Below are 16,288 nucleotides of genomic sequence, written 5' to 3'. Positions count from 1 at the left end.
CTTGTTAACTTGTTACGCGATCCCTGTCATTATGTTACGTATTGTTTCAGGTAATACGTATCCGGTTTCCTTATCGCAATGCCCCGATGATGATAGGAGACATTCGGGACAGCAAATTCAAAATCAGCAAATCAGCGAAAGTGGACTTGGTGTTGAGCAAGCGATCGAAAGCTTAAATTCTTGGAAAGCTTGGATAGGAAGCGAACCGTGGCTAGCAGATGCGGCGAAGGAATTATATGTACGTTTTAGGGAGCTTAGGATCGACATAAGAGAAAATGCTGATTTTTGGTCTTATTCTGAATATTGCGAGCGTTTAGTTTATCACTATTACAACCTCGCATGCTATTATAATGACGAATTGCTTAAGAAACACAATATTTGCCTGGGAAATGTGAAAAGGTCTCTGGAAAACAGTTTAGAAAAGCTTTCTGAAGTTTCTCGAGAGACTGATTCGAAAGCGATAAACGATTTAAAGAATGATGCCGAACGATTTCTGGCGAATGTGAACGAAGTGTACAAAGAGCAGAACAACCTGCTAACGAAATATGGTTGTTCCGATATAGGAAAGTACACCGAGTTGTGTATTGCTTTCGGTAACATAAATCAGGTGCCTTTGCAACAATGCTCCGATCGGGATAGGAAATATTTGGAGCAGCAGCTTCAAAATATTCAGCTGTTAAATGTCATTGACGCGCTGGAAAATGCAATTACTTTGCCGGAATACAAAAGTGCGTTGATTACCGCGCAACAATCTAATTCTTTAGGACAGGCATATCAATTAGCCGGGCAGCTTACGTTAAGCACCCATTATATGAGAAGTTACGAAGATCTCGTTAAGAAATTGATGAATCCGGAAGAAAACGATTATGTCGACGGAAAACAACAGATAAAAGACATTATTGTTAGGGAAATCGAAGAACACAATAGCAATTTAGCTCAGGTTAAATATTACATAAAAGGAGTATTTCATAAGCTCAGTTCCATCGACGACGCTTATATTGATCGAAAATACGTAGAATGTTGCTCGAAGTTCTGGATAACAGAGGTGGTCGATACATTTAAAGAACTTACAGATAATAAAAGTATCGGTATCATTCGGGAGGTTTTTGGTTCGCTGGACGGTATCGAAAGGTTAGAGGACGTGCCTGATTCTTTCAAACAGTTACGCTACCATCGGCTCTTGACGGATCCGCATAAATTGGTAAGCAAGGAGGATGAGAAAGCTCTGATAAGTCGATTTAAGGAAGAGTGCTTGGAACGCATGGTCGCCTGTGTCGATTCTGCTCAGAAAGAGCTAGATTTTCTAGACACTTTTCTCGATCTTCTAAGTACCTCCGAGAATCGTCAGTCGATCATTGTCGAGCTGGAGTTGGAGGACTTCCGTCGCGGCGAACTGTCGTTCGATGAACTTCTTGAAAGGATCATTGATCTCGATACGAACACTTATGGTGTAGGTCTTGCGACCTTGAAAAAGGCGGCGGAGTGTCTGCAGCAGGAACAAAATCTATTTTTGGTAGACAAACTGAAGGAAGTGATATGCGCTTACACGGCACCGGCGACGACGCGAGTAGTAAAACTAGATGGTCGATTAGTTGTTCAAGTTACAGGGAGGAATATTGTTGTCAGCGAGTTTTTGTTCGGGCTGGAGAACGCGCTTTTAAAGAATTCGGATATAGAAGAGGTACGTTTAGTTGCCGGCGATACCATACATATCGACGTGGACTTGAAAAATGAAGTATGGCATGGAAAGAATCTAGTTATTTTAACGAAAACGATGAAAGTACATGATAGAGTAACCTGCGATGTATCTGGGAAAGATAGCGATCATAGTTATGACGACGGTGGCTCCGCCAATGCGGGGACTGGCGAAGATGGTCACGGTAAAGAAGGAAAAGATGGTTACGCGGGAGAAAGTGGCGGCAATGTATTAATTTTAGCGGGAGAGATCGAAAATTTCAAGAATTTCATCGTTATCTCGAATGGAGGGAAAGGTAGCAAAGGCCAAGATGGCGGGAACGGCAAAAACGGCAAAAACGGCGAAGGTATCGAAGAAGCAGACTTTCATGAAAAGTTTCCTCCTGTTGCTAAATTACTGCTACCAAGAAAGGACGCAATAGCGACTATTATTCGTAACATGGCAGAAGATTTATCGTTAGAAAAAACCGTATGGGTTAATGGTGCCCATATAACATTTGAAAAGCTTGCATCAAGAGTGGAAACACTAATGAATTTACCTATCTTAGACATAAATGAAGACATGTTTATAGAGACACAGACAAGTGACGGATGTAAGATCACTTTTTCTATGGCTGCGGAATTTGGTATACAACTGTGCCAGTCTTTTCTTCTGTACGAAGGATCACCAGGACAGCCAGGAGGACATGGCGGAGAACCCGGTTTGGGTGGTGAGGGTGGGTATGCTGGAGAGATAATAGTAAGAAACAAAGAAAGCGGGCAGGAATTCGATATCGTAAGAAAGGCTGAGCGTGGGGAAGAAGGAGAAAACGGGAAGAGAGGCCGCCCTGGTAATCCTGGAGAAAATGGTTGGGATATGGGTAACATGGACTATCAAGTATCTGGTTTCTTTACAGAATCATGGCCGAAATTTTTTGGTACAGACAGAAAGAGTAAATGTAGGTTACGGTATTACGATGGTAATAAAAGCAATCGTGTATGGTGTACATACGAAAAGAGATATGCTGAAATCGTAGCTGCTCAGATCGAGAACAGAAAGCAAAGAGAATGCGATAGAAAGAGAGAAACTAGGAGAAATAGCGGTCGACAACACCACGCGCAAGCTTCAAGGAAAAAGAACATCTCCGAAGACAGTATTCTAGCTACTTATTCTGATCGTCTGAGCTGCATAGAAAGGGATATTCTGCAGAGTTTGCGATCCGATTTAGGGAGCTCAAAGCAGCAAGCCTTGCGAGCGATCCACGAAAATCAAGAACAGCAAAAGAAGGAGACCATGGAGTTAGGGGTCAAACGGCATGTCAATTTCATTGCTCAAAGTACAAACAAGCGTCGTGCCGACGCTGCTCCTAGCGCCACATACAAAGAGGCTGCTAATGTTCACGGTTTGATCGACGAGTTGAAACGCGAGCCGGATTTATTTGACAATTGGTTACAATTGCGAGGCATAGAACTAAATCGCAATACTCTCGACGAGCTATTTTCGATGTTTGACACGGTTAAACAGGGATTCCGTGGAAAATCTAATCCGCAGGGCGACACGAAAGATAGCAAGTTGCAGGGTATAGAACAGCTTCTGACAGAGAAGTACAGACTTACTACTTTGGAAGAGATTGCAAAGCTATTGCCAGTTTACCAAGAAATTACAGACGATGTAGAATTGACACCGGAAAGCGCAGCGAGATATCTCGTCGAAGACAAAGAAAAGCCTGACAGCCTGTGCCATCCTGTTTTGGGAGCCTTCAATCAATATCTTTACGAAGATAGCAAAGAGCAACGCGAAAAGATCTCGAGATTCTGCGAAAAAGAATTGCAGAGCGACAACGGGAACCGTGAGATCCTGAAACGCTCCTTGACAATGTTTATCTTCGACGCCAGCAATTCGGAAAAAGCACGCCTCTGCGTTAAACAGTTCCATTTACAGTTAGAAAGTATCGAAGACAAATCTCTGAGTGATAAGATCGAGGAAGACGAGGTTTGGAGCACCGTTGACGACCGGGATCCAGAGCTTCTGAAAGAGTACCACGATCATATCAAAATCGAAGGACCGTTTTCGGAAAGCTACAGAGTATTATTGGCTTACGCCTTTGGTATTAATATCAGATTATACGTCGAAAACGAGCACAATACATTGTCTCTGGAGGAGAATCACAACCCGTTGTCCGAACGAGTTGTTCATGTGTTACATATATCCGATGGATTCGTGCAATTAACTGTTGACAACGACTACTTCCAGTTAGAGGAAAGCAGCAAAAGAGGAGACGATTTATACGGGCGGGTTTTAGCGAGAATCGATACGTTCGAACGAAAACAGGAGTTTGACGATTACTTGGCGAGGCGAGCTTTTTTGTCGAGGAGAGAAGACGAGAGACTCGATCGGCCTGATTGCAACGAAGACGGTTCCCGCGAACAACAAGATATAATTGAAATTTCCGAGTATTTTCCTACAGAAAAACGACAGCTGATAAAACGATTGGAGATCATGACGTCCCAATATACTGGGAAGCAAGGAATTCTACGAAACATATCGAAACGCTTCTCCAGTGAAGGGTGTCACGTGTCCTCTCTAGAATTGTATTGCTTACTGAACTCGATTCTACGTTGCATCGTCGACGATGGGAGGAAACTGAACACCTTCCGTTGGATAGTCGATGCACATCCTCAAAGAAATTGGATAGACGAACTGATATTACTGCAGTTCGAAAACTATTTCAGGAGACGGTTGCCAGAGAAGCGTGAATGGAGAGGGTACCTATCGCAAATCGGAAACAAGAACATTTTATTGTCGTTTTACGTGAAGCTGGAACTCTGCACGCCAGGCAGCTCGATTTCTACGAAGTGCGTCGGGAATGTACTGTACCTGTTGAGCATCATCGCGGACGAGGCAATCGATCTGGAAGGACTGGGATTGTCTGAGTGGTCTCATGCCCTCAAGGAGAAATATTGGTCGCGCAGACTGTTTCGATTGACAGATTGGCGTGTTAGCGAAATGTTACCGACGGCCACCTACTATCTCTTGTCCATCGAGAATACTTTTGGTGCTGTTCTAGTCAAGGAATTCCTAGATATCCTCGAAACAAAAAGGCACGGGCTATCCGCCGATGCGATTACTGATTTTCTGGCGAATTTTCATAACGAGAAATGGCACTTAAGCAGAGAAGAGTTGGCGATGCTCACTAGATGCAACATCGCCGAATGGACACGGCGAATGCAGCAAAAGTTCATTGCCGATGAAAAGGACAGGAACGTGGCGCAATTGGTTAAACTAATCAAAGCTAATGCCAACAGTTCGACAGGAATTACCGGGAAATTAACAGAAATCGAAAAGTGTGTACAGAATATTTCTAACAGGAATTATGCGATCGCCGGCGGAAAGTCTGTAGCCAGCTACACGGAATACGATATTAAAAATTCGTTGAAACGATATCCAAGCACCATAGATGAAATAAAGAAAGACACCGCGATGGAAATGCTTGCTGTAATAGTTAGAGCGATAGAACTGAAGAGAGGATTCAAGCTTCGCGATACTCAAAAGTTAACTGTGTTGGCGTTGTTAGCAAACAAACGCACCTTGGCGCAAGTGTCCACTGGAGAGGGAAAATCGTTGATCGTAGTAGCAGCGTCGATCATGAAAGCGCTATGCCGAAAAAAGGTAGACATTATAACCAGTTCTTCAGTGTTAGCGAAACGAGATGCGGAAGAGAACAGCGACATTTATGGTTTGTTCAACGTGAACGTATCGCACAACTGCAGCGAGGACATTGAAGAAAGAAAAAAAGCGTACTCTGGTAATCAGGTGGTGTACGGTGACCTATCGAATTTCCAGCGCGACTATTTGCTGGACAAGTTCTACGGGAGAAATATCTTAGGGGATCGTAACTTCGAGAACGTGATTGTCGATGAGGTGGACAGCATGCTGCTCGACAAGGGCAACAACGTGTTGTACTTGTCTCACGATTTGGCGGACTTCGATAAGCTGGAGTCCGTTTACGTTTACATTTGGCAGTGGATCAACAGACCGGCTGGAAACACCGACGAGCTACTCAATGCTTTCGACGGCGAAGCAATTAAAGAAGCGGTGCTAGACGACTTGTTCGGCTTAGTAAGATGCAAGGATATTGAGAAACTTGGCCCTGATTTAAGCGAGCAACATAGGAAGATAATATGGGAGCGTTTGATCACGGCTGGGATATTAAATGGCCAGGGCAAGTTGCTGGATGGAAACATCGGAAAGGACCGCCTCAAGATAATAATTGGACCCGAGTTCAGCGATTACCAGGATCGGCTTGATTATCTTCTAAAGGAGACCGCCGAGAGGGAAAAGTTGATAAAGGTCCCCAACCACCTCAGACCTTTCATCGAACGGCACTTGGAATCCTGGATCAAGAGCGCTATAACCGCGTTCCTGATGAAAGCTGACCAAGACTACGTGGTGGACGTGGACCGAACCGGTACTAGTCCGGACCGTGATCCCAATGTCACGATTCTCGACAGAGATACGGGAACGGATCAAGCTAACTCCCAATGGGACGAGGCGCTGCACCAGTTTCTACAGCTGAAACACGGCTGTAAATTGTCTCTACAGAGCTTGAAGGCTGTGTTCGTCTCGAACGTTTCTTTCTTGAAATTGTATCGGAACTTGTATGGCCTGACGGGGACTTTAGGCTCGCCCAGCGAAAGGGCTCTGTTGAAGAAGATACACGGAGTCGACTTCGTTACCATTCCTACAGCGAGATCGAAGCAGTTCCACGAGGACAAAGCCATTCTTTGCACCAGTAAACGGGAATGGAAGGATCGGATATACAACGAGGTGCGAAAGCGAACCGAGAAACGATCCGTTCTGATCATCTGCGAAACGGTGAATGACGTGGAGATCTTGCGTACGGCTTTCGACAGGAAAGACGTGAAATCTGTCCGCACGTACACGCGCGACTACGAAAAGTTCGATGCCGGTTGTGACGGTAAGCGGTTGGATGGGGGACATATTATTATCGCGACGAATCTAGCCGGTCGCGGAACAGATATCAAGATTACGAAAGCGTTGGCCGAAGCGGGGGGTTTGCATGTCTGTTTGACTTATCTGCCGAGAAACATTCGGATCGAACAGCAAGCGTTCGGGCGAGCAGCGAGAAGCGGGGAAAAAGGATCTGGACAACTGATCGTTGTAGCTGTAGAAGGACAGGCATACAGCAATTTGAAGATCGTTGACTTAAAGATAGAGCGCAACGCCGATGAGCTGCGTCGCATATCCGAGATAAAATCCTACTACGAAACGCAAATTACCGTCGAAGAGGATTGCTTTAATATGTTCAAAAACCAGTACGAACGATTGAAGAAAAACCTTGATAAGGACAAAGTACCTGCCGAGGTCAAAGAGATTCTATTGCACAGCTGTTTAGACAAATGGGCTTTTTGGTTGGACGAGAATAACAGGCGCATCAAGGACCTGGTAAACGATCGCGGGATAAGAAGCTTTTACGAGTTGATGAACGAATTTATTTCGAAACTGAAATGTCTAGAACGTGATAGCAGGAATTGGTCGGCTTGGGTTCGGGGGAACCCGGTTCAAACGATAAAACTCGGCAAGTATCTCTGCCAGCATCAGCCTTCAACGCTTGACAAAGCTGTTGAACTGTTCGATCAAGTGATCGGACAAGTACCAGAGTTTTCCGAAGCAGCGCATTATTACAAGGCGTTTGCACTGGCAAAGAAGATAGACTGGGAAGAAGAACCTCTGGATGAAACAAATAAGGCGATCCTGAAAATGATGAAGGAAGAGTTACGAGAAGCTGGAAGGCTTTTCGACGAACGTACTACGGCTGCCATGACAGCCACAGGTATTATCGCCAAGATCAAGAAGAATAATAACGAGAGCATTATTCAAATCGACGCTTATGAAAAACAGCAGAGAAGCTTATTAAATCTTTACTGCGTCTTCATACAGTCCATAGACGACATCCTCGGTCACGTCGTGACGCCGCAGTCTTTCGTTAACGATGACGTTAAAGAGGAATTGGCTGAAGCTCTATACGAAGATTTTCTCCGAGAAGGTACCTTGGCAAAGCCACGAATAAAAGATGACGTTTCTGACGAAGAGCTGGAACAGGTATGCGCTGGTTATGGAATATCGGCCAAAACATTAAAAGACTTTCTTTCCGAATACAAAGGGAGAACGATCAGCGAGGAGAAATTTCAAAAGGCATTGAAAAATCAAATGCGACTACCTAGTCGGAGCCGATTCTGGAAATCGCTGATCGACGAACGAGTCCTATACGATGAGGTTAAGTATGTCATAGTCGATAATTTGAATGAAACCGATCCGTTGCTGTCAGATGTCTCGACTGCCGTCGAACGGCTGCAGAAGCATACACTGGAGTCCGAGTCCGATAAAGGAGAGATCTTTTTATACGCGGAACGAATCGTGCAGCATAAAAATAACGCGAACGTTTTCAAGAAAGGTGACTTTGTGAAGGCCGTAGGCGACGACAAATATCGAGCATTGAAAAAGAAAGGGTTGCTCTCGCTTAACAGAAAAGCGCGTATAGATAAAGACAAAATCGGATCTGTCGGCTTCTCCCAGTGTGATTCGATTACTTTGGAGGATTTTACCGAAATTAATATCGTGAGAAACGAGGCTGAACGAATCTTGGAAGAACTCGTTAAACGGAACATCATCGAGAAGAAGGATGGCTCGGAAAACAGTGTCTACGGACTGAAAGTTCAATTCGATGGGATCTATCAGGTTCAGATGCCGTTCTGTCCAGTATATGAGAACGCCGTGAAATGTCTGTTGGGCGTGCGTTTCGCTTATAGAATAGCCCTGCAGAAGATTGCAAAACAATTCGAAGAGAAAAACTTTCCTGTTCGCATACAGTTGATGAGCAAATCTGATCGAAGTATGATGTTAGAATTACTGCAACAAGGAATCATCGTACCTGCTACGGTGACAACTGGCGATTTAGACGCAAACGTGAGGAGTTTGTATAAATTACCGGCGACCGACGACAATTTGATGGATATGCTTTCCCAGAGCATACCGATCTCAAAGGAACGTACGGAAGCGCTTTTTCATCATCTAGTCGATAAAAGATGGATTCTTCAATACCATCTGGCTCAATCAATCGAAGAGAAAGGCGTTCGGGTTATTAACGAAATTCCAGAAACTGTTACGAACGTTGCTGTATCTAAATTTAAAAACCTTTATTCTATCAACGGCTCTGGCAATGAGCGAGAGCCTCTGGACTCTTCTTACAAAGATTTCGAAGATACGATAAGAAAGATTTTTGACAGACGATTAGTACTGGCGAAAGAGGATACGATGAAAAACGTGATCAATACTTTAGAATCGTTAAGAAGCGCACTGATATCGTTAGAAGTTCCTAGTATTAAACTAAAATGTCTCGCTGAGTTCTCTGGTGAAGGTGAATTTGCAAATATAGTAGAGGTACATGTCTTCTTTCTGAATAGTTTAGATTACGTGCTGCAATTCGAAGAGAAAAGATGGTCGAGAAAAATGCTCTTTAACATTGCGATGGTCGTTTTAATAGGGACAGTTCAAATAGTGATAGGTGCTATGATAGAGTTATTTTCGGCAGGTACCTTCACTCATCTCGCAGCTGGATTTATTAGCGAAGGTGTAAACGATATCTTCTATGCTGGCGGAGCGTTGTGGTCAGGCTATTTTAGTTGGAAAAATTATAGGCAACAGAAGTTCGAGAGTGTAATAATGACAGCCATAACAGTCGGCGTAGGAGCATATTTTTCGAGTGGCGCTAAGGTATCGTATTACGGTCATAAACTAGCTGGACCTGGCTTGAAGGTTGGTGGTAAAGTCGCCGAAACGTCTGGCATACAACTAATTAAAATCGCGGGTTGCAAATGGGTGGGAAAGGAACTTGCGAAGCGTATTGTGTCGAAGGTTATAGAAGGGCTGGTGTTTGGCTTTGCTAACGCGATGGTCGACAGTCTCATTGAAAATCAGCTTCGAGAGTTTTGTAGATACATGTCTTCCGAGATTATATTAATTATTGAACGCTGCGTAGGGATGCACGATATTTCTACAAGCTTGAAAGAAGCCTACAAAACATTAGGAGCGAAGGAAGCAACAAACTTGATCGACAAGTTAACCAAGAGTGCTTTTTCCGAGAAAAGTTACATCCAAGAGTTTTTACCTGCTGTAAAAAGCATAGCCAATTCGGTAATTCAGGGGATTGCGAATGCTGCTGAGAAAAGAAGCATGACAAGCAATACCATGCAGTTTCCTATTCGTATCATCAGTATAGGAGCGGTTTTGTTGGAACATTCTTTACAAATTGTCGATATGGCACTAGTAACCAGCAGGTTTTTAAATCATTTGAACGAGGAGATCAAGAGCGAGTTGCGTAAACATGCTGATCGATGCTCGCCGGTCCGTGAACAAGAAGCAGAGGATGACTGTGAGAGGTTCAAAAACCAAATAATCGCGATGTGGCAGAAACTACTTCGCGACCAGGTTGGACAGAAGATAGAACAGAATATTGTAGGTCCTATTCTTAAAGCAGGTGTTAATCGCATAATAAGATATGCTGGACAAATGATAGCGGAAACATATCGGTCCTACAAGGAAAGTCTGAACAGCAAGTACTTCGATAACAGAACGCAGGAGTATCGCGAAGAGTTGGAGAATACTGAACAGCAACAGCACGATGACGTGTCTAAGATAAAAGAACAAATTGAACAGAAGTATCAGGAGGATATAAAGCAGTTGTTGGAGAAGACTCGTTGTCCTCGTTTATTCGCAAAAGCAGTCCGAGAAAATATCCCAATGGATATGGTTTGTATCAGTGCGTCTCTCGAGTGCGTAACTGGATTCTTGAAACAGCAAGGAATTGATATACCAGGCATTACCATCGTTGTCACGGGAGAAGGCGGTATAAGACAAACATTCTCCTCGGCGCCAGAAGGAGCAAACGTGCCAATTATTTACCTCGAGCATAAAGATAATCATTACCGGCTTTCTGGAAGCGGAGAATCGGAGACCAGAGGAAGTGGTGGATCGATGAACGATTGCTTGCGTCAAGCTTTATCGGAAGGTATACCTGAACTAAGAAATATGTCACGAGATGATTTCAGGAATGGAGTAGCTGATCAAATTGAACGTGATCCGAAAATACAAAATCACATCAAGCAAGGCTGGCATGCGCTCCCTTTGCGGCATGGTGTGTTTGGTGGTGGAAACTCAAGGCGTAAGCGACAAAGATTTGTAGATGATTCATCGTCGACCGTTAACAATGGATTGTTCGCTACCCCTGAGAACCCTTCGAAGAAAACGAAGAAAGTGAAGAAAGTGAAGAAAGTGAAGAAAGTCGCTGTTCACTTTTTCGATCGTTTCAAACGCACTATTCGTTTAGCTGGAGCAGTGCAAAAGATTGCCGAGATGGTCACCGGTATGAGTAGAAGTGAAATAATTAAAGCTGGGGCAAGTCAAAGCACAGATGGAAGTAGCGGGCTAGGAAGCGATTTGCCCTCGGCACATGTGCTTAGATTTGTGATCAACTCAGAGTTAAAGAAGAATTTTGAAGAGATTTACAATAACCTCGATACATTTCTAGCCCATACCCAAATCGTTCCAAGATACGCGAACGATTGGCATGGCATGGGTGGAGCTGTAGATAGATGCCAAGGAGAGATTTATGAAGTATTAGTCAGCATAGATTTCAACAAAGAAATGACTTCAGAAGCTACCGATAAAATCAAGGGCGTGCAGAAGAAATACACAGATGTACTAAACAAGGAACGTGAAAAATTAATAAATCAACGAAATGTAAGCTGCGAACAGCAACGTGCAGAAAGAATATTTGTACTAGGGCAGTCGATAAACTTTCTGAATAATATTTCAGTTGAAGAACTGTTTGAAAAAGGATGTAATGGTTATCAAAATGAGGATATGATAACCAACAAATTGAAAAAAAATAAGAAATAGAGTAGATTTAAGGTTGAGGCTCTGGTAGTAAAATAAAATTCGGAAGTTCAGGCTCCATGACTTATTCATTGATTCGAACGCTGCACTGAACCCTCTTTCATCTGTCACGCTCCACGGTCGAAGCACGTGGCACCCGATCGATCAACCGCGTTGTAATTGGCGCCCTCGCCTCTCATTAATCAATAATGCATGCAATAATGCAAAATTTGTTAATAAACAAAGCTGCAGATTGTATTTTCGCTAAGGAAAAAGTTACTTAGAATGACCTCAGCTACTTCCCATTTCCGTAATACAAGACATTTTTGGAACACCCTGTATGTACATGACAATCTTTTTTTAGAAACAGTATCAATGAACTGATAATGTTTTTTCTGATTAAGAGAAGTCCAAACACACCATAAATCGGATAAAATGGCTACGTGAGTATTCCAACGTTTCATACGAAGTGCACCAAACAACTTTATTTACGGCTTTCGAGGATATATTTTAATTTGCGTAATTTTGAGTATATATGCACATGTTCGAATATCGGCATATACATATACGAGAACACATTAACAATTACGACGTTACAATTGTTTATACCTTTCTTGATATTTTTGTACCAAGAAATAGTACCTTCCGTATTAAAACGAGATGTTTATTCCATGAAGCTTATTATAAGAAGTTAGATAGAGATGTGAGGAAATTTATTAACATTAATTATAAACTACAAGTATATTTAAAACTATATTTATGTTCTATAGATTTCTTGGGCTAATATATCTAAATAGTCGAGCGACATATACACATGTATGAAAAATACGTGAATTAAAAATTTCAAAGTTTTTATTAATTTAATATGTATAAAAAATTAAAAATAGATTTAACGAATAACCACATAATTGTTTAATATAAACATGTCAAATAAAAAATGTTCAGTCGTAATAAATGTTCAACAGTATCGGCTGGATGGTACGGCACGGCACTCCCTCCGTCTGTGAATTAAATGCAAGAATGTCCCTGCCATGGAGCACAACCGAGCCTGGCATGATGTGTGTTTCGACCCTAAATCAGCTTTTTACCCCGACCGATAGCCTATAAATCGGCTTGTTACCCCGATCGGTAACGTGTGAATCGGTTGTCGTGACAACCAATAATTTGTTATCTATTATGGAGGTAAAAGCGTTAGATTATACTACTGTAAGTTTCCATTTTATTACCTAATTTTTCAAATATTAGATACATTCCGCGGCGAATAAAATAAATAAAATAAAAATGAAATAAAGAAAATATATAAAATAAATGAAATAGATAAAACAAATATTGTTTAATGCTAATGTTATGAAAATATGTAAATGTTATTAAATTTAAGTATCCTATAATAACAGAAAGCACTTCCACAAAGTTTGATTTAACATTTCTCTGAGCAAGAGGAAAAGCGCGAAAGTCTGTAAAACTGAAACAGAGCCGATGTCAGGGAAATATTTACGGCTGAATGAGACGTTCAACTGCTAGCGGTCGGTAAAGTGTTAAGGAGTCTTTCGCACATGTAAGATGTAAAGTTCCATCTAGTTAGACAACTCTGTATAAGAGATTTAATTGTTCTTGTTTTTTTATCAACTGTCCTGGCTAAAACAGAACGACGAGAATGGCTAACTTTTTTACTACCTTTAGTGCTAGCATCTACAATTTCATTGAAACTTAAACACTTTTTTACACGTAATTGTATAGTATGAACAGTACAAACAACTCCTTCGATATCACCTACTAAATTAATAGCATTCATTTTAGATTGAGTATTATCATGGACAATTGTAATGTGACTGTTATTATTTAAATTGCACTTGTCTATGGAAGTTTTAAGATGATCTGCTAAATTCTGTGCGATACGATCGTTTCCCAATTTTTTCTGTTGTGAGAGTGTATGTTGTAAATATCCAATTCTGATCTATGAAATGTAAGGTCAGAGAACGGGATGTTCAACAGTCAGTATAAAAACTTACAAACATTTCTTTATTAAGTTCTATTTGTATTTTAGATTGTATTTCTGAATACAGGGTGGGGCAATAATTACACTGTCCGACAAAATCAAACTTTTTTTCTGATTTCCTATAGCCACTATGAAATTCTTCTAGAGCTTCACTCCCCGAACAAGAATCCGGAAACCAAATTGCTCCATCACCCTCAGTTTTTGAAACAAAAACGAACATTTGTAGAAACCCAAAATTTTCGAAACAAAATGAGGTATGCATGAAAAGAAAAAACGTTAAGAAGTTCTAATCAGTCTCAAAAGATAGAGGAAAGTTTTCCGAATATAGTGGCATACAATTTATTAATTGTTTTTGGTCCTAAATAGCTATAAATTAATGTTTAAAAAGTTTAAAAAAGTGTCGATGTGCGCAGTTTGTCCGCAATATTTTTGTATTTTTACGAAAAGTTCTTTGTTCAGCATGAAAACTCTACCCAGGATAGGATTCTGTAGACATTTCTGAAGAAGAAACGGCCCGATAGAAGTGTCGGAACGATGTACATTTTGAGTAGGCAACATGTACACGATGTTTTGTCGCTTTGTGCTTCGCTGCTCGCTCCTCTCTGTCCGACAGGGCCGAAGCTATGCGTAATCAACACCGATGGAGGGATCCAATGGGGCACCCACTGACGTTTTGAAAATGATTATTTATTCATGATCGTATTATCGCTATAATTTAAATGATAACTGTATACATGATATACTTGTAATTCGAACAAATTCAGATTAAAATGAATATTTTTGTTCATTATTTTTCTTTCATTATTTCTTCATTTGAAAATTAATAATCTTACTCCTATATTCCTAAAACCTCGTTTTTCGTACTTTTTAATTTATGATTCACAGTTTGGTGATTATTATCTACGGAAATATGTAAAAGAAAATAACACATTGAAGTACTAAAAAAATTCAAAGTAGCACGTCCCACACGCTAAGTGGGTGCCCCATTGGATCCCTCCATCGGTGTCGATTACGCATAGCTTCGGCCCTGTCGAACATTGAGAAGCGAGCAGCGAAGGATATGGCGGCAAAACGTCGTGTACATGTTGTCGTCGAATATTTTCGCGATCTACTCGAAATGTATATCGTTCCGACACATTTACCGGGCCGTTTCTTCTTTAGAAACGTCTACAGAATGCGATCTTGAGTAGAGTTTTTGTGCAGGACAAACAATTTTTCGTAAAAGTACAAAAATATAGCGCAGAAACTGCGCTCGTCGACAATTTTTTAAACTTTGATATTAATTTATTGCTATTTAGGACAATAAATTGCATGCCACTATATTCGGGAAACTCTCCTCTATCTTTTGAGACAGATTAGAACTTTCTAACGTTTTTACTTTTCATGCAGTACCTCATTTTTTTCGAAAATTTTGGGTTTTTACAAAAGTTCGTTTTTTTTCAAATACTGAGGGTGATGGAGCAATTAGGTTTTCGGATCCTTCATCGGGGAGTGAAGCTCTACAAGAATTTCATAATGGCTATGGGAAATCAAAAATCGAGTCGGACAGTGTTATTAGCATCTCAGATATCTTCGAAACTATAAGCTTCACAGAAATATTTGCTGAAATAAAATTGCACAATACGAAGGGGACCATCATAATCTTTTTGCAGATGGAGGTACTTCGGACATTTGAAGGTCACCTCCATTTTTTAAAAATTGATCGGTCTGTTTTTGCTTCCGCATCATGATAGAGGATCTTAAAAATTATTATATTATTATATTATTACATTATTAGAATTGAAATTATAGCTATTTATGTTTAAATGGTCTCTCACGAACTCAATATGTTTTTCATTGTCCCTTTTCAAATTACTACACTTGTACTGTTTTGTTGATGATTAAAATTTCATTCGTTCGAGCAAGTCTGATAAGTCGAAAACGGTCGAAAATGCGATGTACAAATGTGTTACGATGTTTTGGAAAGAATCATAGTAACGGTGTCCAGGTAGGCTTCCCAGGGAATCTGTTGCAATGCACGTGACCATTAGTAATCCCACAAGCTGCTCGAAAATGTGCTTGCGCGCTCAGTTTTTATAATGCTTTTTATGACACGATCACCGTTTTCAACTTGTTCGCAAATTAAAAATTGGAAGTTTATGAATTTGGAACAAATATCACGTATACGTGCAATATTATGAAGCAGCTTATTGAATGATAAAAATGAAAACTTGAATCGCAAAACTCGGATAATTATAACATAAGAAGCACATATTATTTAATTTCAAATATTCGGTTTCTGAATAATCTGTTGATGGCACCTGTTAAACTTATATTAAACGTCCAAAGCCGTTTTCAACCAATAACACGATCTTCAATTAAAAACAGGTAATTTTTGCATTTATATATTATTATATTATTATTTTTACATTTTACATTTTCGGCAAGCATCTAAGTTACCGAGATCTACAAAATGCATTTTTTACATTTTCGTTATAGGCTTACATAGAAAGTTGTAGAAACATAATTTTTTAATACTTTTATCATACCAGCAAATTGTAATTTTTGAAAATAATGTTCTAGCCATCGTTTAATAAGCTAATTCCTCCAACATTCCCGAAAATATTTTGACCGCTTGGCCGAATTATAAAAAGGCTACAATAAATTCTCCCTAGAATGCCCGA

The 16,288-nt window shown here is 40.8% G+C and overlaps 1 protein-coding gene across 3 annotated transcripts in view; it reads left to right on the top strand.

Annotated features, from left to right (window-relative positions):
- The window catches only part of LOC117219077 (uncharacterized), a 33,684-nt gene extending 19,269 nt beyond the window's left edge, over positions 1–14,415 (top strand). For 2 of the 3 annotated variants that reach the window (XM_076521504.1, XM_076521503.1), the window contains exon 4: positions 51–14,415. In XM_076521504.1, coding sequence (XP_076377619.1) covers positions 51–11,653 — 11,603 coding nt within the window. In that variant the 3' untranslated portion in view covers positions 11,654–14,415. The remainder of the gene's footprint in view (positions 1–50) is intronic. The other variant, XR_013033265.1, reaches the window with a different exon arrangement.
- The last annotated feature ends 1,873 nt before the right edge of the window (positions 14,416–16,288 follow it).

The sequence above is a fragment of the Megalopta genalis genome, chromosome 5 (assembly GCF_051020955.1).
Source record: "Megalopta genalis isolate 19385.01 chromosome 5, iyMegGena1_principal, whole genome shotgun sequence".
NCBI classification, from domain to species: domain Eukaryota; kingdom Metazoa; phylum Arthropoda; class Insecta; order Hymenoptera; family Halictidae; genus Megalopta; species Megalopta genalis.
The sequence above is the reverse complement of the archived record's forward strand: the minus strand, read 5'-3'. Positions and strand labels throughout refer to the sequence as shown.